The sequence below is a fragment of the Delphinapterus leucas genome, chromosome 12 (genome assembly GCF_059928025.1).
Source record: "Delphinapterus leucas isolate spDelLeu-1000000601 "Yukka" chromosome 12, BTC_Dleu_Yukka2, whole genome shotgun sequence".
NCBI lineage: Eukaryota > Metazoa > Chordata > Mammalia > Artiodactyla > Monodontidae > Delphinapterus > Delphinapterus leucas.
In genome coordinates, this window is record NC_143140.1 from 75148966 (window position 1) to 75169807 (window position 20842).

The 20842-nt window shown below is 39.4% G+C and overlaps 1 protein-coding gene across 5 annotated transcripts in view; it reads left to right on the forward strand.

Annotated features, from left to right (window-relative positions):
* The window catches only part of AIG1 (androgen induced 1), a 233977-nt gene that overhangs the window by 85244 nt on the left and 127891 nt on the right, over positions 1-20842 (forward strand). For 4 of the 5 annotated variants that reach the window (XM_022558110.3, XM_030760282.2, XM_022558130.3 and 1 more), the window contains one exon: positions 6200-6301. In XM_022558110.3, coding sequence (XP_022413818.2) covers positions 6200-6301 — 102 coding nt within the window. Of the gene's footprint in view, positions 1-6199; positions 6302-18636; positions 18693-20842 lie in introns of all 5 variants that reach the window. The other variant, XM_022558096.3, reaches the window with a different exon arrangement.

The following is a 20842-nucleotide window of genomic DNA, read 5'->3' on the forward strand; positions in this document are numbered from 1 at the left end:
AGCCCTCAGATCTTGTTTCTTACATCAGTGTCTCCCCCTGGCCGTGTTCAAGTTCCCTAACACTTGGCAGCCCGCTGAGAAGAGTGATTATTGGATTAGGGATGTTCCTTGCTTCCATTGGTTTCTTTCTGTTTCTTATTCCCCTTATTCTTGGTTGATTTCAAGAAAGAGAGCCTTTAGTCTTCCATCTTGATCTAGAAATTCAGGGAAGGATTATTTTAAGATGATAGAAGACTTAAACAGGTAAAAGAAGAGCTAACGGATGAAAGACCTGAGAAGGGATGAGCTAAAAGAATAATCTTGGAAGGAAAGGCTTATCTCCTCACAGACAGGAGGACAAAAAATGTGGATAACATAAAAGAGAAATCTTAGGTCAATGGGAAGAAAATTGAAGAAGTAAAGAGGTACTTGCTTCTCTGGGACATGTGGGGTCTGACACATACAAGGAACAGCAATGCACCTTTATTCATTTATTCAGCAAATTTTTACCAAAAACATGTTATATGCCATTTAGTGGGGAAACAGCAGTAAACGAGACAGAGAAGTCCCTACTTCCTGAGACTTCACTTTCTCATAAAAGAGCCAGACAGTGAACAATTGAACAACAAGAAAAAGCCTATTTTCTCTCAGGGTTTCTGATAGAAAATAATGGAACAGTGGTGAGGCTTCCATGCGGTCTAAAGTAGACCTGAAGGAACAGAGGATCCAGCCACATGAAAATGAGGGAAGGACACTCCTGGCATAGAGTGGAAAATGCTGTGGTTCTGAGGCAGGAAAGCACATGCTGAGTTTTAGGAACAATCAAATTGCCAGTTGGAGCTTAGGGAGCAAGAAAGAATATGGTACAAGTGAAGGCTGGAGATACGGGCAGGCATCAAGTCATGCGGGCTCCTGTAAGAGTTGGGTTTTTATTCTCACATAATTACTCAGTCAGAAAAGATAATTAAGGACCTAAGTGTGGGTAAATATGGAGAAATTATAAACTCTACCAAAAAGATGAAAGCCATGAGAAAGGTAGAACATCAACATGTGCTTTAGAAACTCTCTAAATGGAGATTCTGGTTTTAAAGTAATTTGAGTAGAATGTACAGCATAAAAAAATATAATGTAACTCACAACCTCATCGTTACAGTAGAGGAATTCTTTGTCACACTTCTAGGAATGAGTACTAGAAAAAAACTGTACTCTGGAACAAAAGATACTGTAACATTTCAGAGTGCCCTATGCTTCCCTGTGCATTTCTGAAGTTAACGATGTGGCTGAGGGAAGTCAGCCAGAAGTAGAGCACCTGCGGACTCAGGATCTCCTAGATGTGCAAAGTGGGAAGACAAGGGCCGTGTCAAAATGAGGCATTCACTGTCTGCGTGGAGGCCATCAGAGACAAAGCCAGCTAGCGTCCAGAGCACACAACTTATTCTCATGCTTTGTGCATTTGGAAAGAGAGATCACAACTGGAAACATGTCTAAATGTTACTTCTCAGCCACAGTATGACCTTGGAAAGAATCGATGGGAAAGAAAATCATGAAAAGGAAATCTAGAAGCAAAGGAGTAGAGCCCAAAAGAGAATTTAAATGTTTTCCAATCAGTAATTGGTAAAGTCTGAGTACTAATAGATTTGTTTTAAAAGGGAAAGCAATTCCATAAACTCAAGTCATGTTGAAGCTGAAAACTTAAAGATGCATTCATTTAGTTCCTCCTTCCCTCCTTCAACAGTGGATGTTTGAGATCAGCTAAATGGCCTTCATAGACCAATTTACAGATAAGTGACATTTTAGCCTCCTTCAGGGTAAATGTCTCTGTGACATCCTTTGCATTCTAATTGGTGTTACTAAACTCCAAGGAATTGCCCACTGATCAGTAAAGCTTTTTCTTAGAATTAAACCAAAGCTGATTAGCTTCAGCTTCTACTGGACTCCATATGAGAGACTCCTTACAAAAAGAGACAAAGTATGAATCCAGTTTTCTTTTGTGTTTATTTCCAGTCCTTCTGGGGGGTTCAAATGAGGCCTCAATAACCACTGTAACACAAGTGTTTTGTCTGGGAAGCTTGAAGAACTCGGAAGTGACTGTGCTTCTCCCACTCTCAGTTCAAGTACGGTATTCTGGTCCTGGCAGCACAGAAGCAGCAGGTGTGTGCTGAGGAACAGCTGGCTACCAGTCCTGGCCAGAGAAGAAGCTTCTTCACAACAGTAGGACGTTTCAGTATCACTTAGCCTGTCCAAGAGAACCTATTTTTGTTCATATCCATGCCCTGGTAGTAGAGTTCAAACTTATTTTGGGTTTGCTGATGACCATACCATCAAGAGGATGTCAGTGCAGGAAGCCAAGAAGCTACCACCTGTGCAGTGTTTTTATCTCAAGAATTGTTTAGAAGGCTGATTACTCAGTTAGCTGTACCTCTTTGATCTTCTAGTGTTACACTGAGAAAGATGACTAACACTTTCTTGAAAATCACTTTGCTTTTAATAACCCATATAATTCTGTCAATCTATGGTAAGGGTCAAAGGATTGGCCAACTTGCACTATTAAGTATCGACCCCACAATGCTTTATATGTGGTAGGGACACCATGAATGATCGTTCCTGGTGAACAGAAAGTTGCTCTCCAGAGTGATGTGCTGGCAGACTTTAACAACCAGCTCTCTAAGGATAAACTACCTGATTTGTAGCATTTGCTGATTTCCATAGCAGAATATTAAGAACAACTTTATAAACTCAAAAATTTAGATGAAATGGAGAAAATCTATAAAAGGCAAAAATGACTAAAAGTAACTCAAGAAAAAATAGAAAACCTGAAACCTCTATATCTATTAAAGAAATTGAATTCACAATTAAATCTTCTCACAAGAAAACTTGTAAGTCCAGATGATGCCACTGGAGAAGTATATCAAATAGGTAAGGAAGAAATAATACCAACCTTGCACAAAGTCCTTCACAGAATAGAGGAGAGAACACTTCCCACTTTATTTTTTGAGGCCAGCATTATCCTGTAACCAATATTAGAAAATGATGTTATGAGAAAAAACAAAAACTAACTAGACGTTGATATACTTTATGAATAAAGATGGAAAAAATTCCTTAAAATATCAGCAAGTCGAATCCAATAATATATAAAATATTATAAAATTAAAAATTAAAATAATTAAATAAAAAAAGATCATCATAATGACCAGGAATTAAAGGTTGGTTTAACATTAAAAATCAATTGCTGTCATTCATCATATTAACAGAATAAAGGAGAAAAAAATATATGGTCACCTGAAGATATGCAGCAAAGCTATCTGAAAAAATTCAGCACTCAGTCATTATATACATAAATTAAGAATAGGAGAGATTTTCCTCAACTTGATAAAAGACACCTAAGAAAGACCTGCAATTAATATTAAACTGAAATGTTGAGAAACTGAACACTTTCCCTAAGTAGGGAAGAAGACAAAGATGCTCACTCTTCATCACTTCTGGTCAACATTGTGCAATAAGAAAAGAAAAAGAACGAAAAGGCACACAAATTGTAAAGAAAGAAGAAAAACTGTCTTCATTTGTAGATCGTGTACATATAAAAACCAAAAATAATTTATAACATAACCACTCAAATGACTAAGTGAATTTAGCAAAGATACAGGATACCACATCAATATACAAAAAATCATTTGTGTTTTTATATGCTAGCAAACAAAGAATGTAAAAAAAAAATTTAATGCTATCTACAATAGCAGAAAAAACATAAAATGCTTAGTGGTAGACTTAAAATATGTGCAAGAGCTGTCACTGAAGACTACGAACATTGAGAAATTACAGATCTTAATAAATGGAGACATAAATTATGTTCATAGGTTAGAAGGCTCAATACTGTTAAGATGTCTTTTCTCCTCATATTGAATATACTGATTCAGTACAGTCATAATCAGAATTCTAGGGGGATGTTTTTGTAGAAATTCACAAGCTGAGATTCTGAAATTTAAATGAAAATGCCAAGGACTTAAAATAGCCAAAACAATATTGGAAAAGAAGAGCAGAAGAATATGGTAAGCAGGAATCTAAGACGGCCCAAAGATTCTGCCCCCTGCTACACAGGCCTGTATAATCCCCTCCCCTTGAGTATGGAAGGGGACTTGTGACTGTGATGGGATGTCGCTGTCATGATTAAATTACACTATGTGGCAAAGGTAAAGGGATTCTACTGATGGCTCCATCCAGGATTGAAACGGTTTCATGCCTGTGTATGGACACCCAGGCCACATGTAAAACTTTGGTTCTCATCCTACAAGAATAAATACCCCTTAACCATCTCTCTGGTCAAGGGATACAAACATTTATTGCACAGTCAGTCTTCCAGGGTCAGACCCGAGAAGGAGACCCACACAGGCCCTGAGGCATACTTGTGTCTACTTAGGCAGGAAATTCCAGGGTCATGGTTTCCCAGGATGTGGTTTAGAAGGGGAGGGGGTGCAGGCTCTGGGTAGACCAGCCACTTGGACCTGGGATTGCCTCACTCCATGGCGAGGGAGGAGGTTCCAGGTGGCTGGAGCAGAGCCTTCCAAAGCAGGACATCTCAAACATTTATGTGCATAGGAATGACCTCAGGATCTTATTAAAATACAGGATCAGAACATGTCAGGCTGGGACCTAGCATTCTGCACATCTAAAAAGCTCTCAGGTGGCGTGGGTGCTGCTGACCCATGGGACCACACTTTGTGTAACAAGGCTGTAAAGCATGGAGCCCACCCAGGTCTGAGGGCAGGGAACACTGATATTCAATACACATGAAGTTAGTAGTGGAATGAACAAACCCAAATTGCGGATAATTCAAAAATTATTTGTTGTACTTGGAAAGATCCTGACGATAGTTAACCTTAAGCTAATAATAGATGTTTTTTTCTTTTTTCCTCTTGTGCATTTATCCACTGGGTGAAAATAGTTGCCCCAAAAGCAGGATAAATAACTGGGGACCCTAATCTGGTATTAAAACTACGTGTGTTATCTACAGTTGCCTATTGTAATTATCATTCAATGTGTTTTATGAATCAGGGAATGTTCATAACATCCTGGGTTTTAAGGGTGAATTTTTTTTCGGGCTAAGACTATCCGTGTGATAACTGACGTACTTCTAAAAGAACTTTGGAATCCTTCTGATTACTAGCCTTGAGCTATAAACACCAGGAGTTTTATAAAAAGTGGCAATAAAATTTATATTATTAATAAAATGTCAGGGCATGGATGACTTACAAGAAATGAGATAAAATTGTTTCTGTTTAACATTCATGCCACATTTTATCATTCCATAGTATTTATTATTTTGACACGTAACTCTGAAGAGACTATGAGACCTCCCTCTGGGATGGTTCATTCCCTTTTCTACATGCTACATTTATAGACTATCTACAAAAGCATTCATTTTTTTAAAAATAATTCTATGGTGAAGGTTAAGTCCTTGGGCCATTCATTTCTTTATTTTATCGGAGCTTCTTCTCTCACCATTAGTTTGAGGAAAGATAAGATAATAAATTGAGTACTCTCCTCGCTTTTTTTGATGATGTTGCTGATGGGTCAAAATAAACCTCTGGAATCCAGATGAATTTATGAATTATTCATAAATTAGGAATCTTCCTTAACTGTTTGTACACTCTGCTTCTCCGTGTCGCTAAAGCCCCCGCTTAGGCTATATAAATTAATACATGTGCTGGAATTGTGACTTTGGGACATTTTATAGTAGTGATTTCAATGCTGTGAGTGATGCAATAGAAACTTGAGAACGTGAAGATTAATTTAAACCACATGATGGGTTCAAGGAAAATACACTACAGCTTCTTGAATGTGTTCTAACGCTGTACAGTGGGGAATGGGATCCAAAAAACCACCAATGAACTTTTAAACCCTCTTGAGAGGAATCAAACCAACACGCTTAGCCCTGGAAGGGAGCTGTTCCAGATGTCAGAGAGGCCATCTCTCTCTCCCTCACAAACAGAGCCCTTCGCCTGAGAGAACACAGTTGGGAGATCAAGGAAAGAGGAGGGACCCCAACAGTTACCACTAATGGGATGAAGTTAGAACAATCTTTGCAGTTATTAGCTGGCTTACTGATTTGTCTTTCATTATAAATTATAGTTTTGTTGGGTTCTTTGAACAATAGATAACCAACAAATTGTATCCTGTGGACAGTTGGTGCCTTTGAAATAAAGGATCTCTTTTTCCCTTCCAGTTCGTTGTAGCGGTGTTCTGGATCATTTATGCCTATGACAGAGAGATGATTTACCCGAAGTTGCTTGATAATTTTATCCCAGGGTGGCTGAATCATGGAATGGTAAGTGGACTAAAACAAATGATTTCCTTTTATTTAAAAAAAAATCTACTAAAGAGCTGTTTTCTAATTTAGACTGCCCGCAGAATCTACCTAAATAGCTGTGAATTGAAAATTATAATGAGAGAGTACAGTTAGAGAAGAAAACTGAACATATATAAAAAATGTCTTCTCATGAAATTGAGTCACCATTAAAACTACATAGTAGATGAATCCACAGTTTATAAGAGGTGTCAGTGGTGTTCCGTGTAATACAATTGGCTCACTCCAGGACAGATTTAATTTCTGTGCCATTCAAAGGCTTGTCCCCTGTTGGAGACTAAGGATTGATTCCCACCTGCACCACTACGGACACCCCATGCCTCCTCCGCTTCCCATCAGTGAGATTGTGTTGAAAGTAACCAGTGTACTTGGAGAATTTCCCCTGGAGGAGAGGCAGGGCTGTTACTTTCCCTGGGAGAGTCACAGGCGTTGGAGGTGTCCTTAGCAGTGGTCGTCCACCTTGTCAGGGTCTGCCCATCCCAGGATATTTGCCTGCAGCTTCGAGGTCTTTTCCTTCTTCTCAGTCTAATTCTTTCGGATGCTTTAGCAATGATGTTACCTTCACAAGTTTCAGATCAAATACTTTGGCTGGTTTGCACATTGCTTGACAAGATTTGAGGGTATATTTTCTGCAGAGAAATTTTGTGTCGTCTTCCCTTTCCATCTCTGGAATTGAGCACTGTTTTAACTTAGTTAACTAATTAACTAAGAAGCCTGCATTTTTTGGTTACATCAATTTTTAGAATGTGTCCCTGGGTGCTCCTAGTGAAAAGGGCAACCCATGACAGAAATTATAGGGGAATGAAGAACTGGAAATCACGCATCCGAGGTCCAAAGCAAGTGTTTCCCTTCTGCCCCCAATTTTGGTATATTTTAAGAAAATGCTGTGTAGTAACAAACAAACATTATTGTACTGAGGGCCATTGATCAAACCTTTTGTAAGCCAACGCCTCAAAAGTAGCACATCTCAGAGAACTGGAATTTTCCTTGAGTCCAATTAGAGCCACACTGTAGAATGATTAACATGGCACCTCAGGTCTAGCTATAAACAAAACTGTTGGGTCTTGTCAATTAAATTTAACCAGGAGCCTGACATGGTTACTCTGCCTCTCTCCAACTTTTTGCTTTTCTTGAATGTGGAAATGCTTTCATAACTCCCAAGTCTTTGCAATCCTCTGCCCCCAATGCCCTTCCCATTCTTCACTGGGAAACTCTTGCTTATCCTGCCAGCTTGTATACTGTCTTCTTCATGGAGCCTTTCCCCACTTTTACAAGCCGAGTTTGCTCTGCTGTTAGCTGTGCTGGCCCCGCACTTTCATTTCTCCATGGTACATGTCCGCAAAAATGTTATACAGCTAGTGCAAAATGGCAGCCTTCGAATCCTGCGTCTCTGCCCAGCCACCTGGCATATAGGAAGAGCAGTACCTAATCATTAGATTGATGACTAATGCAGTACAGCCAGTCCCCATAATTCTTTGCCAGTCAATACTAATAACTACTATTTTTCGATAACCTACTGTGTGCCAGGCTATGTAATTTAATTTTCATAGTGGTTCTACGAACAAGAAATTATTATCCCTTTTACAGATGAAGAAACTGAGGCTTAGAAGGTTTCTGACACCAGAAGGGCCTTAGCTGAGAACAAATGATTACATCATGTGCTATAGAAGAAGAGTCCTGGGCAATCTGGCCTGTTGTCTACATCCCTAAACTGTACAGTGTTACCTTCTGGTTAGAGAATAAATCACAATCTTTGCAGATCTTGGCACCATCTAATGTTGCGAATGAATGGTTTATTAAGTTTGTATGAAGTTATTAGAACTTCAGCTGGACGCTCCTAATTTTCCCTTGATTCACTTTGATGGGTTAAAATTCTCACTCTTGGAGAAAAACACTACTTAGAAATGCAAGGAGGATTTGAGTGACAGAAATATTTAGGAAACGGAAAAATAAATTAACGAACATGTCAAGTCCTCTCAGATAATATGAGCTCAATAGGCTTCTTTCCCAATGAATTTTGTCTTAGAAAAGCTGAATGACCATTTCTTGGCTTTTTTTCATGTTCCAATTCATGGTTCCAGAATTACTAACAAAGAAGTGGCATTTGATGGCTGAGGAATATTTTGCAATATTAAACAATTTGCATTACTCTAAATATGTATATGTGAAACTTTAAATACATCATGCATAAAACATGGTGCTGATGCTTTGGATTGGCAATTAAAATATGAACATTCAGTGCTGCAATCATGAATAATTTAATCTTTATAAAAAATGTGAATATGATTTACGAAACATCAAAAAATTAAATCAGCATTTTCAGCTTTTTAAAAATTGTATTTAATTAATTATAGTTTGTATTTGCCTTTAATTTTAATAGCTACTTCTGAATATCTAATTTTAAAGTATGAAAATAATTCATTAAAATTTTTACATTTATTTAATGTTCATATTTTGATGAAAGCACTCAAGTTTTATACACTTTAATTATAATTAAATTTTATTTTTAATTGATATTTTAGATTAATACTGTCAGTAGAGCTCCAGTTTTATAAGAATTTCCATTATAAAAACATATTTAGTGAATTTGCTGAAATGAAGGCAAGAAAATAAAATTTGGGGATATTTATATTATACTAAATATTTACATTTGTAATTTATAACTTTTACTACTCATCCAATCATATTTTTTATTTTGTTTTACAAAAATATATCTAAGAATGTAGGAGGATAGAACATATTTTATTTAATACTGTCTAGTTTAATTTGTAACCGTCAAATATTTCTGCAAATGGTTTACGGCTCTCTAGGCCTGCTCACTATCATTGCCTGCTTAGATCTTTATAACTACAAGAATTCCAAGAGAGAATGTACTCTGTTCTTACGTATAGAATCATATTCATTGTTTGAAGAATCTCAACATAATTTCTAGGGATCCAGAGCCCTGAACCGCAGAACTGAGATGCAGTGTGTAAGTCTATCATGACACCATTTCAGGAGAATCATCAAGTCAGTCTTGAATTTGCAGCATTCAAACAGGCATAAGAGAAAACTTACAGGGTCTGAAATCCACAGGGGTTTCAATTTTGATTTACACTAAAGTTGCCAAAAGTTAGACATGATTATAACTAAAGGAAAATATCCTATCTCTTTCTTTCCATTGTCTTCCTCTTTTCTCTCAGCAAGCAATCCTAGAATTTATTTGCAGAAGGGAAGAGGAAATGGGTGACTAGAAGGGTAATACACCCTTGCTGTGTAAACACTAGCTTATCTCCAGGCTGCATTAAAATAGCACACACCCACACACCCTCCACACAAAGAATTTTAATTTACTACAACTAAAAATACAAACATATAAAGTATAGCACATTTATTTATTTGTTTGTTTATTTATTTATTTGATTTTGGCTGCATTGGGTCTTCACTGCTGCGCATGGGCTTTCTCTAGTTGCGGCGAGCGGGGGCTACTCTTCATGGCGGTGCCCGGGCTTCTCATTGTGGTGGCTTCTCTTGTTGCAGAGCACAGGCTCTAGGCGCAAGAGCTTCAGCAGTTTTGACACGCAGGCTCAGTAGTTGTGGCTCGCGGGCTCTAGAGTGCAGGCTCAGTAGTTGTGGCGCACAGGCTTAGTTGCTCCGTGGCATGTGGGATCTTCCCAGACCAGGGCTCGAAACCCATGTCCCCTGCATTGGCAGGTGGATTCTTAAACACTGCACCACCAGGGAAGCTCCAGTATAGCACATTTAAATGGAGTCAGTTCAATATCCAAAATCAAAACTTGTTCTGTCCTTGCAAACCTATTTATCTTTGTATTCCCAGAAATTCAAACAGCATACCTGCCCATTAGGTATTCACTAAGTGTTGATAATGTAAAGGATGTTTGTGTAGTTGCTTTTGAAACTTAGAAGAATGTCAAGTTTACATTTATTTCTTTCTATCACCTTTTATTCTCAGTCCACTGAGAATCAGACAAAAGAAAAACAGAAGTGATATCAGCAAATGAATCAGAGTTTCCAAAATGTAATGAGAGTGGTCACAGATAGTTGTGGTAGGATTCCGCATGGCTGCCACATATGCGGGCTGAGCTTTGGTTTAATTCAATCTAGCAAACATTTTTTGAAAACCCACCACATGCAAAGCACCCTGGTAGGCAGTGTGTAGTTACAGGATGAGAAAAACACATGCAGTTTTAAAGGATGGGAAGGGCATGTTTGAAGTGGATGAAGGTAAGTAAGAAAACAGTTTCCCAGACCAACAGACTGTTCACTCGGGCAAGGAGAAGCACTGTTGTTACTCTGGCTTGTTTCTTAGTTGCAAAAGTAGAACTGTGAACATTTCTCTAATGCTGATTATAATTTTAAAGCATTGTCAATGGAGTAAATACACTTTAAAAGCAATAAGTAAATAAATATTTAAACTCTAGAAAGATTGCAGACTCTCAGTGATGCTATAACAGGAAAAAACCAACAAGACAGTCTCAGCTTATTGAAGACCTAAGTAATGTTTATAAAGTGCTTTTGAGAGTGCCAAGCACGGCAGAAGGTTAGGATATTATTATTATCCCACAGATCTTTAAGCAGACATGACCTAGATGCTCTTCTAATCACAACAGGAGTTATTCATTCCCCATATAATTTATCAGGAGACAAAAAAATAAATCCCACCTCTCATCATGCTTGATTTGTCAGTTGTTCTTGTTATATGTAACTGATCCTCAAGAGAACCTTAATTTAGGCAAATGTTTATTCTGTTCAATATTACTTTGACATTTGGTAATTACCAAAGTTTTTGTACATCTGTCTTTCCCAGAAAAGAAGGCATTAAATACTGCTTGGATGATCATTGGTTTTGCAGGAACTCAAATTAGACATTATTCTTTTGGTAAATAATACAACTTATAGAAATTTTCCTTTTCTGGGATAAAAAGATTATGCATTTCATGACCCATGGAGTCTGCCACCCTGATATTGGATATTTCATAGAATAAGTTGTTGGTTGAAAGAAGACCTTCTTTTTCATATGAAAAAACTACCTTTCTCAATTTTCACAATATATTCTAAAGTAACTAGAAGATATCTGAAAAATTTCAAAAATAAAAGTAAGACTGGAACAGAGGTCAGAAGTTTCTTGGGAACTTCTTTCCAAGGCTCCCAATGGACCTCCCAAAGAAAATAAATAAGACCCCAAAGAACAAGAAGGAGAGCTACATCCACAGTGAGGCAGATACTTTCAGAATTATTGAATACTGTTCTCGTCCGTAAGCTTTTCTCGTGTCAAATTTTACTGATTTTAGCTTCTTCCATTGTGAATTTTCATTTGTGGTCATTAGTTCTACCAAGCCCAATTCTCCTGTGTTAGATATTGCCCGTCTAAAGTTTGACATGAAGATTCAATTATTCTGTCTCTTTTAAATCAGTAATGGATTTTAAGGTATTTATTTTAGCTTTTGTCAATTTTCTTTCTTATTTTTTATTTCACCTGGAAATATTGTAAATTGAGAAAATGTATTCTTTTAAATGATGTTTGAGAAACCTTTGAACAAGTTTGTGAGGCAGAGACGAAGAGGGTTTTCTGGTTCCACATATGAGGAGCTTGGAAGTTGCAACTCCATCATAACAGGTAAAAAGCTAAACAGATTGAAAAAATCAACAACTCTTCTTGGATCCATATGAGAAGGGAGAACATAGAGCAAACCACTGCCCCAAGGTTAGAGAGACAGACAAGCAAATACAGAGAATTACAACTAAACTGGAGCAGAGTCTCCTGAGCAGAAACCACTGCGGGAACCAGCACCCGGGGAGGGAAAACTGAATGGTAATTGATGGATTACTGGAGGCTCAGAGAGGGCAACCCGAGAGTGAGAAAGTCCAGGGTGGCCCCGGCATAGAGAGGTTCCCACAATATTGTGAGATTTACCTGCAGGAGCTCAACCAGATTCCCACGATAAGTTTCAGAGAAACATCCCCTCATTCTTACAGCAGAGGGAAGAGAAAAGGAACCATTGTGAAATACAATACATCAGAACACTTAGCTCTTAACAAAGCCTGACCTTAATGGAAACTAGTTAACCAGAGTCTAACCCGCTGAGGTATCATGACCTGGGAGGAGGGACATACCCAACTCCAGCTGGCTCTAGCCTTCCTGTCCTACCTGAGGGGGAAAAAAAACCCCAAGAAACACTTGGGAAGTTCATAGTCCAGAGGCACAGTCTCACTAAAAGACTGAGTCCTAATCATAGGACTGTAGAACACTTTTCCTCCTCTGACACCTCACCACCATATTACTAAAGGCCTTTTACAGGAGTTCCTTTTACTCAGTACATCATGTCCGGCTATCAAAAAAAAAAATCACAAGGCATACCAAAGACAACAAACACAATTAGAAGAGCAGAACCAGACATGGCTGGGATGTTGGAATTATCAGACTGGGAATTTAGAACAGCTATGGTTAATATGCAAAGGGATAAAGTAGGCGTCATGCAAGAACAGATGGGCAATGTAAGCAGAGAGATGAAAATCCTAGGAAAGAACCAAAAAGAAATGCTAGCAATAAAAAACACTGTAACAGAAATAAAGAATGCCTTTGGTGGGCTTATTAGTAGACTAGACACAGCTGAGGAAAGACTCTCTGAGCTAGAAAATATATCAACAGAATCCTCAAAAACTGAAAGGCAAAAAGAACAAAGACTGAAAAAGCAGAACAGACATCCAAAAACTATGGGATAACTACTGAAGGTGTAACAGATGCATGATGGGATTACCAAAAGGAGAAGAAGGAGAAGGAAACAGAAGAAATATGACTGAGAATTTCCCTCAAATTAATTTTAGACCTTAAACCACAAATCCAGGAAGCTCAGCGGACACCAAACAGGATAAATGCCGAAACAAAACAAAACAAACAAAAAACACTACGCCTAGGCGTATCACTTTTAAACTACAGAAAATCAAAGGTAAAGAAAAAGTCCTGAAAGAAGCAAGAAAGAAGAGGAGGAGATAGAGAGGCTAGGATGGGGAAGGAGAAAAGATAGGGAGAAGAGAAAAGGAAAGGAGGGAACATCATGGGTGAGAAGAGAAATGGCCACGACAAGGAGGGAGATTGAATAGGAGTTGAGAAAGAGGAAGACCGGGGCGGGGGGTAAGGGAATTAAAAATGTCCTAGGGTAAAGAAGACACAATGTCACGGCCAGACCACACAGTTTTGAACACCGTATCTCCTTCATAGCTTCTTGAGCTTTGGGGATTAATTTTTCTCTCTTCAGTGCCTGGCATAGCCCTTGGCATAGTATAGGTACTCAATAATCATTTGACGAATCAGTAGATGTTAGTAGATTGAGCTGGCCTCCTTTCTGTTCCTCGAACACACCAAGCACTCTGCTTGTCTTGGAATGCTCTCCACCAGAGATCTGCTTAACTCACTTCCTCACCCGCCTCAAATCCTTGCTCAATGGCGCTTTCTCAGCAAGGCTTTTGCTGAGTAGCCTCTTAGGCACCGAAGCCACCCCATCCCCCCGGAATCCCCGTACCTTTCTCCCTATCCCCCTCATGGCACTTACTGCCTTTGACATACTATATGCTTTTATTTATATGTTGTGTTCAGAGCTTATTGTCCATCTCCTTCGTCTAGAATTTAATTTCCACAAAGGCAGGGATCTTTGTTTTAGTGACTGATTTATCCCTAGCACCTGGAACAGTACCTAATTTATTGCATGAATGAATCGACTTTATCAATATTCTATGTCCACATTTTCTCTCGTTCTCTTTCACCCCACTCTTTCTCGTTTCCCCTCCATAATTGTTGACAGAGAATGCAACCGCAAACCATTCACTTTTTTCCTAACTTGTATTTTACTTCACTTTTCAAATTCAGCTGCACTGCAGCCAAATCTTGCATGCAGGGCCTGCTGTCCCCCCAGAGGGGCTTATTGGTTGTACATATATTGTTTCTCTTACCTGAAAAGGCCAGAATTGATGTCTGAAGAACACACCATGGGTCCTTGGAACATCTAAGAGCTACAGGCCAGATAAGTAATAGCCTGGATCAAATGTATTGAAAAGCTCTTCCATATATTGATTGCTTTATTTGGGTATTTTTTCTCTAGGGTAATAGCCAGATGGCTTTTTAAAGTAACTTCCTGCCATCACAAATTCCTTTGTAGAACTGATTTTCCATGCAAGGGTAGAATTCAAGGCTACTATTACTTGGCTTATACTCTGCCCTTTTTCTTGCTACATGTAATAGATGAGCAGGCCCAGCAGTAGTGTGAGTTCATCAAAAGGTCTATAAATTATATTCAGATATTTTGGGGTCAGCAAAACCCAAAGAGTGGTTTACTCAAGTTTTCTTACCCCTAATCCTTAAATCCATAGATATTTCAAAGTAAACTTCATTCATATGTTTCCCATTCATCTGCCCTTAGCTCTTCATAGTTGGGGGACGGGTGGGGACAGGCAGGCAGGTGTTGTCCTGGGAACTGGCTTCCTTCTTCACTACCACAGACAGATCATTCATTAGCCACAGACTTAACTCCTTGGCAGAAGTCCATCCCTATATCCTTTCCAGTTCCCTTTTAATTGAAGTTCCAACCTCAGCAAGCATCAATGATGGCTGCCAAAGAAAGTGAAGTGGGAGAAAAGCTGCACTTTCCGTCACAGAGGCACAGAATGCCAGAATCTTGGACTTGAGAAGCGACTCTAAAGATCATCTGGTCCATACACCATGTGATACTTGAATCACTTGAACAATATAATGGCAAATTCAGTCTCTGCTTGAGCATTCCTGATGATGGAGCTTCAGCAGTAGACCAAGACCATGGGGTCTTCAGCTTAGGAAAGACTCTCATAAGGAACTGAGCCTTCCGTTCTTTTTAAGTCCGAATCTGCCCAGTCCCTTCATCCATTGTTCAAGATTGAAACACCAGTCCTATTTGTTCTCCTCATGTTCTCTTCCAAAAGGGTCTCACTCTCCCTCATGACTTCAGTCTCTGCCCTACAAGAGTTATTCCCAAGTCTGTACTTCCTGGTCCGGTGTCTCATAGGGCATCACACTCTGCATTTGACACAAGGACCTTGAGATAAACATATTGAAACAACCTCATTAACCCCTCCTCTAAATCTTGTAACCCCATCTTGCATCTCCATCTCAATAATGGCAAGATTCATCTAAAAGCTCCTTTTCACGAGACCCCTCAGAGTTAGTTGGCAAGTCATATCGTATATACCTCCAAAGTAGCTGTCGAGTCTGCCCCAGCCTCCTAACCTCCACCATCCTTGCTTTAGTTCAAGGCTTCATCATCACTCAACTGAACCGAGGCAACAAGCTCAATTCATCTCTCTCCTCCCCACTGTCTCATCACCAGACCTGTCTCCGCACTGCTGCCTCAGTTACTTTTCTAGAAGAACTGAAGGTCTGATGCCCCCTTTCTGCATTTCTTTCTCAGACACCACCTATGAGTGAACTAGTCCAGAGGCTCCTCGGCATCTGAGTAGGCCTTCTCACTGCCCTCATAACACTTTGTTTATACACCTATGTTTTCTCTCATCACATTGTTTGGTTACTGTTCAGTTACTTGCTTACTCCTCCAATTGGCTATGAGGCCATAAAGGACAACAAAATTTTTTATCCTTTCCTCCAAAACCTAGCATAGTGTCTGGGATTAAGTGCACACTTGGTAAACATTTACTGAGGAAATGGTATACACACCCTTCATCCCACTCTCTCCCCTGAACAGGCTTCAGCTTGTCTAGATTTGTTTTCACACTTTCACATGACTTGGCAGGTGCAGTCGTTAGTGTTGTCCAAGCTTCCATTAACTTTTTCGGCAGTTTCACTGTTCTCTACACTAAAGCTTCCACGTCATTCTTACCTGACCAGTGTGGTTAAGCTAAGATTTAAAGTTGTTATTTTTGTTTTTCCACAAATTGCAGGACCCTAAGACGTATTCCTAGGGAATTCCAGCTTGTTAAATGCAGTGCAAATATGGGATGGGCTCTGGGGAAGCTGCAGGACCAAGAACTTGAGGATCATTGAATGGATATACTGGGGTTTAATAAAATGATGTATTCTTTGTTTTGAATTGCGGTGCCTAAGTTTGTGTCATTGAGTTGAAGCTGCTTTGGAGACAACACTCTGAGTAAAGTCAGTAACAACATAATTGATTTTTCAGAGCAGTAAATTATAACCACGTTGTAACTGTGCGTGGAGAGGATGGTTGATTCCTAAGGTCAAGACAGGTATTTAGATGATGATGACATACGTGGTGGCAGACAGGAAGAGCAGGCAGCAGTAACTGTTACTGAAAATGACGTCCACTTGTCCAAGCTCAGCCCGCTGACGAGGGGACTAGCTGGGAGTAGAATGCTGAGCTGCCTGACCCCACGGCACTTACTCTACCGAGGGCCTCTCTCCATGGAGCTTTAACATCGAGTTAAAGAGATGTCTTTCAACATGAATTGTCGTTATAGCTCACAAACGTATTTCATCAAGACACTGGTAAACATTCTTGGCATTTTAAATTATTTTCCTTCTCATCTAAGCAAGAGTGATTTTTTTCCTATTGTTCTGCCGTATCCATATTCAGAGAAGGAGCTTGCACCTAATGATCTAATTAAGGTATGTTTTAACCTAAGTGCAAAGATTAGCCCTGATTGGTGGAAATGTTTCCCTTTAATGCAAACTTTTTCATCCTTATCAAATACATTAATTCATGTGATCTGGTAATAGATCTAATTATCTTATAGGTCCACGTGCTGCTGTCCACATTGCTACTATCTATATGTGTAGGGTAAAAAGATCGATGTTAATAAACATTCCTTTCTATACGTCCTTGTTGCCATGACCGCACACACAGCAGAATGTCTTTTTTGCTCTATTCTCTTTCTCACACCAGGTTAACTCAAAAAAAGCCGCTCTGTTTCTGTTTGCCACACTTCAAATAGATGCAGACCTGTGAGCCACCTAGAAAAGGGAACTGAACCAAGTGACCTCCGTAGTTTTCTCCAGTTTTATTATTCTGTGGAAACAGTTTAGTGTATGCGATTTAAGAGGCTAATCAGAATAGCATTCTCTGCCCAACAGTCTTTCTAAATTTCTCTGCCGAGTTCCACTAGTGGGGAATTTAAAGCTTGTTGTGGGAATTCATGAGATTGTAGCCATGGAAGTACATAGCCCAGTGCCTGCCACATAGTAGGCCAAATAAATGTAAATCCTCTAAAGTAGGACGGGAAAAGATAAGGTAAGGTAAAATAAAATAAAGTAAATCCCTTAGCTAATGATTTCAACTTATCATCATATAGTAAGTAACAAATTAGTGTCAAACTCTGTCTAAAACTTCCAGGGAAGATGCCCTGGTGGAAATCTTGTATCTGTAGCAACACGGAATTTGTATATACTCCTAACCTAAAAAGTTAATGAAATTCCTTAAAAGCTCATATAAAATGTAAAATATTTCTCTTTGGACGTAGACTTCAGATCTTCTTTATTTATTTCTCAGCATTTGCCCTCAGTTGCACTTCTTGGAAAGAACTTTACTTAAACTCAGAATTTGCCGCTAATATTCACACATATGGCAAATATGAACTAATCAGACCACAGATATTTTGCTGCATTCCATGGTGTCTCATTTATTTGTTTAATTTGCAGCTATAGCAACTAGATTCCACCACTTCAGGCTTTCACACAGACCTACAGTCTGATTAGCTTGGTCAAAGTTTGGCACTCAGCACTGTCCTCAATTGAAGACATATGCACAAACTCACTCACCACATTTTTTAACCCGGCTTTCACACTGGGTAGAGATGTAATATTTGCATAAAAATATGAAAAGCCACTGTCTGCAAGGATAGTAGGCAACTAAAAGATGCAGCAACCTTCTTTTCTGTAACATTTCAAATCTTCAAGTTTTCTTGGCATGCTTTTCTAAAGCCCATCTGACTCTGAAGCAGGCTGCCTCTCCACAGAAGGCTCACTCTAGCAATGACTAATGGATTGACCTGGTGCCATGCTACTGCTGCTCTATGCATGCTGCTCTGCACAAGACGAGCGTTTGGAAATGACCTTGAAACGAAGTTTTTCCAAGTTAGTGAAATATGGGCCTTCAAGGAGTGCCATTTCACCAGCCATTTCCACAAGGGTATTCATCGCATTGTCAAAACTCGGCCCCTTCATTTGGTATTGGTGTACCATGAGTGTTTAACGTGCACAAGGAATGATGCTCCCTCTTGATTTTATTAGTTGCACTTTGTAACAGGTTGGAAAAATCAGGTAATGGTGAAAATTGGCTTCCCACTGCTGTTCCTCCTAGGTGTTTCCTTTTCAAACATTTGCTGAAAGAAGGGAAGATGCTCAAAGGATCCAGCGGTAAGTGGGGAGATGGGAGCTTAAAATGGAGGGTTAGCTGCAAACGGGGGCGAAGATGCAGGTGGTGGATAAAGAAAGGACAGTAGGAAGAAGTAACTCTCTGTGCTTGAAAACTGCCCAGTTGATATGATTCCATTTCATCGGATTTAGACTCCAGGCAGGGAACGATTCTTTTATCTCAGTTTGCGCACCCATATAGTAATCTGTTGCAGTTGTTTAAAAATGTTCAGCGATGTTGACATCAGTTGTTGCTATACAGATTTCCGTTTTACTGAGTGGTGTGTTTTAAGTCAGTGCCCAGTGTCTCCTTTTGATTGCACTTCTCATGCTGGTGAAGTTGGCTGACATTTCAGGCTCTGGATAATGAAGCTGTGCTTTAACCTTATTTGGAAGTCAGTGATCAGGCTGCTGGATTGGTATGACTTGGAAAGGTCCCCCTCAGCTTCCCCTCCTGTGACCTCGCTTTGACCAACATGGGACAGTTGCGACAGTCCAAGGTCAGGGCAGTCAAGGTGGGCTGTTGGAAGGACATTGGGGAACAAGTCATTTCTCTTAATTCATTCTTAATTCTCTTAATTCTTCATTATTTCTCTGAAGCCAGCTCTCAGATTTTTATGCAAAATCAGATTCTATGCTTCTTTTTAAAAAAGAAGAAGAAAAGACCATTCAACCCCTCTAGAGTTCCCTGAGGAGACTGTAAAAGACCTCTGGCCAGTCTCTTTTTTTTTTTTTTTTTTTGCGGTACGTGGGCCTCTCACTGTTGTGGCCTCTCCCGTTGCAGAGTACAGGCTCCGTACGCGCAGGTTCAGCGGCCGTGGCTCACGGGCCCAGCCGCTCCGCGGCATGTGGGATCTTCCCGGACCGGGGCATGAACCTGCGTCCCCTGCATCGGCAGGCGGACTCTCAACCACTGTGCCACCAGGGAAGCCCCAGTCTCATTTTTTAAATGCTGATAATCCTCCCTAAGTAATCCTGGGAAACATACATCTATAAGATCAGGACAACACACTGTCAACAGCAACTTCCCAGAACATTCCTTGTTACTTCATCTGGGATTTTTCAATAAGTAATTTGATATTTCTGTGAGTGTAGACTGGACTCACTAAAATGAAGGCATTTTTTCCTTATAAGCTCAAGCCTTCCAGACTCATCATTTTGTAGAGTTACATAAGTGAGCCATACAACTAAGCTAAAAGTCTAAATTATAGAATATAACTAGCGCAACACACCTTCTACAGCGACTTATGTTAAAACCAGTAATGCATTTGCAAAACAGTTTTTGCATGCAGCAATTTTATATTGAAATCAAGTTTGGTGATTTTTCATTAGATTTTACTAAGTGTCATATGCTAAATTATTTGCTTGTGAATTTTCTTTCTCCCCAGTTGCCTGTATTTGGAAAGTTTGTTTGAATAGTTCTGGCATAGGAAACTCAGAAAGATTCCTTTATCTTATCCTGTTTTCTTTGTCTGTATTTAGGAAGATTTGCTTTAAATTGCAGTTACTACCTTTTTGGGTTTTTTTCCACTTTTCAGTATTTTAAAATGGAGAACATAATTTGCCAAATAGCCCTCATTCCTAATATAAAGCTCTCTCACATTAACATGACTGATTTTTAGTGTGTTTCCTAAAACATCTCTCAACTTCTTAAATGAAGTAGGACTGAAAAAAATGAATAAAAGACTGAAGGAGGAAAGATAAAAGGAGAGGGAAATGCAGCAGGGAACATCACCCATCAGGAACACTGTGACCTCTGGTATTCAACATCATAGATCACAGACCATAGGGACCGAGAGCCAGAATAAAAAAGAGAGGCCCAGGCCAAAGAGCTTTTGATCACCGAGAATCCTCGTGTCGCTGTTTTGCGGACTTCAGCACACAGCACTGCCTTTCTCCTCCCGATGATACTTTTCATTTATCTTTTCAGTAAACATCTTAGGTCTGAGGAAGCAGGGAGCTTATCACTATTCAGTATAAGTCAGACAACACCTTCACCTTTAATCTATATTCACATTCTCACCATCCTATTTATTAGAATCACATGAGATTACTTATGTGTATGTGAACAGAATGTAAAGCATTTTCTTGTGAAAAATGTATTGATCTATTCTGCATTCCCCCATAGCTCCCTTCAGCTGAACAGGGGCCTT